The 2,705-nt window shown below is 39.1% G+C and overlaps 1 protein-coding gene across 1 annotated transcript in view; it reads right to left on the bottom strand.

Moving 5' to 3' along the window:
• Positions 1 to 2,168: 2,168 nt before the first annotated feature.
• Frem1 (FRAS1 related extracellular matrix 1) overlaps positions 2,169 to 2,705 on the bottom strand; it is a 124,877-nt gene continuing 124,340 nt past the window's right edge. Inside the window, exon 36 of the mRNA XM_055629458.1 lies at positions 2,169 to 2,593. Within this exon, the coding sequence (XP_055485433.1) occupies positions 2,394 to 2,593 (200 nt within the window). The 3' untranslated portion in view covers positions 2,169 to 2,393. The remainder of the gene's footprint in view (positions 2,594 to 2,705) is intronic.

Raw genomic sequence — 2,705 nt, 5'->3', positions numbered from 1 at the left:
GCTACTTCATTACAGAAATTAGTTAGCACCAGTTGATGGTTTAAATTACATAGAACCAGTGTTCACTGAAATACATGCATATTGGGTTGTATTAAAAATAAACTAAACTTGAAATACAAATAAATGTTACTCAGTTTGTTTTTACCTCTCTAGAGAAGGAGAGGAAATGATTAACACCAGCTTTTAAGATTTAGTAAACATATCTTTAGTAAACATATCCTATGTATTCTTTAAAGATCAAATTTCAGAAATCTTTAAAAAGTTCTATACCATTGAGCTACATGTATATCCTTGCATGTACAAAGTTCCTGAGTGGGCATTTAAGATAGAGGAAAAGGACTGGGGACAGCTCTCTCTCCTGTTACGCCCTCCTGGCTACTCTCATCTCCAGCCAATCCTGGTCAACCATGATTCATGTCATGCCCAGAATCCAAGCTTGTCTGAATGTTCTTATATGTTCTTTCAATCACTTAGACCCCATTTCTCAATTTGATAAAGCTTTCATGTCAGGAAATCTTCACGATGGTCTATTCCTAGTTGATATAAAATCTAAACCATTCCCTATGCTAAACATTTGCAATTACAGCCATACCATCCTCACTGAAGAAAAGTAAAATAAACTGATCGCACCAACCAGGTTGAGCGTGGTTGGCACGGTTCTATATTTCTAGCTTTAAATAGTGTGTACAGCTTTAAAATGAATTCCTCCCGCTTTGAACTGTAGGGCCCCATTTTTTTTCCTCCACCGTGAATCCCGTCTTTGCATAGTGCAAAAACCAGTGGATCACAAGGAACTCAGCTGGAGCCGGAGTGGAGGAAGGGTTTGGCCTGCTTTGGTTAAACACTAAAGGATCCTTATGTTCCATGGGCCTTTGCATTTTATTGTCTACAGACTACTCCAAACCTCTGAGGTAAGAGCACCCGATTCTCCAATTACATCTGGATTTCAATAAGAGACAGAATGTCTGAGTCTTATCCTAACCTCCTTAAGTAAAAATTTCTACGAACTGAAACTTTGATAAATGAGCAGAAATGAAGCAAGCCTGTCATGTTTTATATTCAGAAACTGGAACAACTTTCTTAAGCCATTTTTAGTGTCTATAACACTTGAGATATTATTATTCTATTTAAAAAGCTCGCCCTAAAGCTCTAGTCTTCTTGAACACCTCATTTAATTCTAAAGTTACACTGGTACTCATATGACAAGCTATATTTGGCACAGCTGTATTTTTTAGCGATTATGAAAAAAAATTAGTAAACATTTCAAAAGGACGTTCTAACTTCCCATAATTAACCGTGGGTTCCAGAAGGGATTGTTGAGAGAGGCACAGCATGCTTCATTGCTACAAAAACATTTCACTCAATTGGGTTTATAAATTAATAAGGTACCTTTGATTACAGAATCTATTTAGTAGAGTATTTCTGCAAATATTACAGATTTAAAGGCACAAAGTCACATCAAAATCCCTTCCAAGACAATGGGCTTTCAAAGGTTCTATTTCCAGTATTAGTTCTCTTTGTTCGCCAGCATAATTCATGAGGATGCTTCTGAGGGGCTGACATTTTCTTTTGTATGTCAACCAATACTCATATATACTCTTTATTTCGACTGTCCTTTAAAAATACTTGCCAGTATAGTCAATGGAGATATGCTATTCAAAGTTCACATGCTCTTGAAAGGCAGGGAAAAAACCAATAGTTAGCCAAGAAGAGCAGCATACCATCATTGTATTGGGACATAGCATGTTCCATGAGTTGACGGGTTTGATTTCCCCAGTAGAGGCAGACCCCTGCCTCCGTCCAGTATCTCTGTTAGAGGTAGCCCCTGCCTCTACCTCACTAGAACTGTACAATTGTGCACCCTCCTGAAAGACCTCGCCATTCAAAATAGAGCCCCCTTGCCTACCATAAACTCTAATTTTAAGTTTCACATTTAAAGGACTTAAGATACAAACCAACTCTTGGAACTCCATCTTGGCTTAATGGATCTGCAGGGCTAGCTTCATTCAGACTCTGGTAGGAGCACCTGAATTTCTGATCTTCCTGGATAGACTCATCTGAGGTCTATGGACAAAAACATCTGAGGTCCATGAAAATTTGTACTGCCTGAGAGCTGGCACAGGAAAAAGTATGAATCTTCTAGAAGAAGCAAATATTCCAGACTATAATACCACAGGTGTTTGTTTGGAAAAATACTGAGATGCAGAAGTTGTATCTCATCTTGAAAGGCATATTTAAACAATCGTCTTTCTGGGGTCCACTGATCTCATTTTCCTGTGCACGTGATAGACTCACAAAGACGTGCCCAGCCAGCCACAACACAACACACTTCTAGGGAGGGCACAATCCGCATGGACCTTGTAAAAGGATTGATGAGAAATGTCCGCTTACATTCAGAGTTTCCTTGAGCACACAAAATTGTGAGCCTTGCCTTTACTACAGTCCTGGGATTGCCACTGCCCTCTTTTGTGAACCAAAGCACAGTCCTTTCCAGGCTTCCGGTGCTGAGGGGGCGCTCTCTTCCAGTTAGTAAAAGCAACAGGTTCACCTCCGATCCACTCCCAGCGGCCAGTTCGCACTTGGTTCTTCAAGCCTATCGTGAGCCAAGAGAACATGCCAAATATTTTTATTACACTTAAACCTAGGTACCCTGGCTAGCTTTTTTTTTTTTTTTTTTTTTTTTTTTTTTTTTTTTTTTTTTTTTT

The sequence above is a fragment of the Psammomys obesus genome, unplaced genomic scaffold, assembly GCF_907164565.1.
Source record: "Psammomys obesus unplaced genomic scaffold, mPsaObe1.curated_primary_1811, whole genome shotgun sequence".
NCBI classification, from domain to species: Eukaryota; Metazoa; Chordata; class Mammalia; order Rodentia; family Muridae; genus Psammomys; species Psammomys obesus.
Note: the sequence above shows the minus strand (reverse complement) of the source record. Positions and strands in the feature narration are given on the sequence as shown.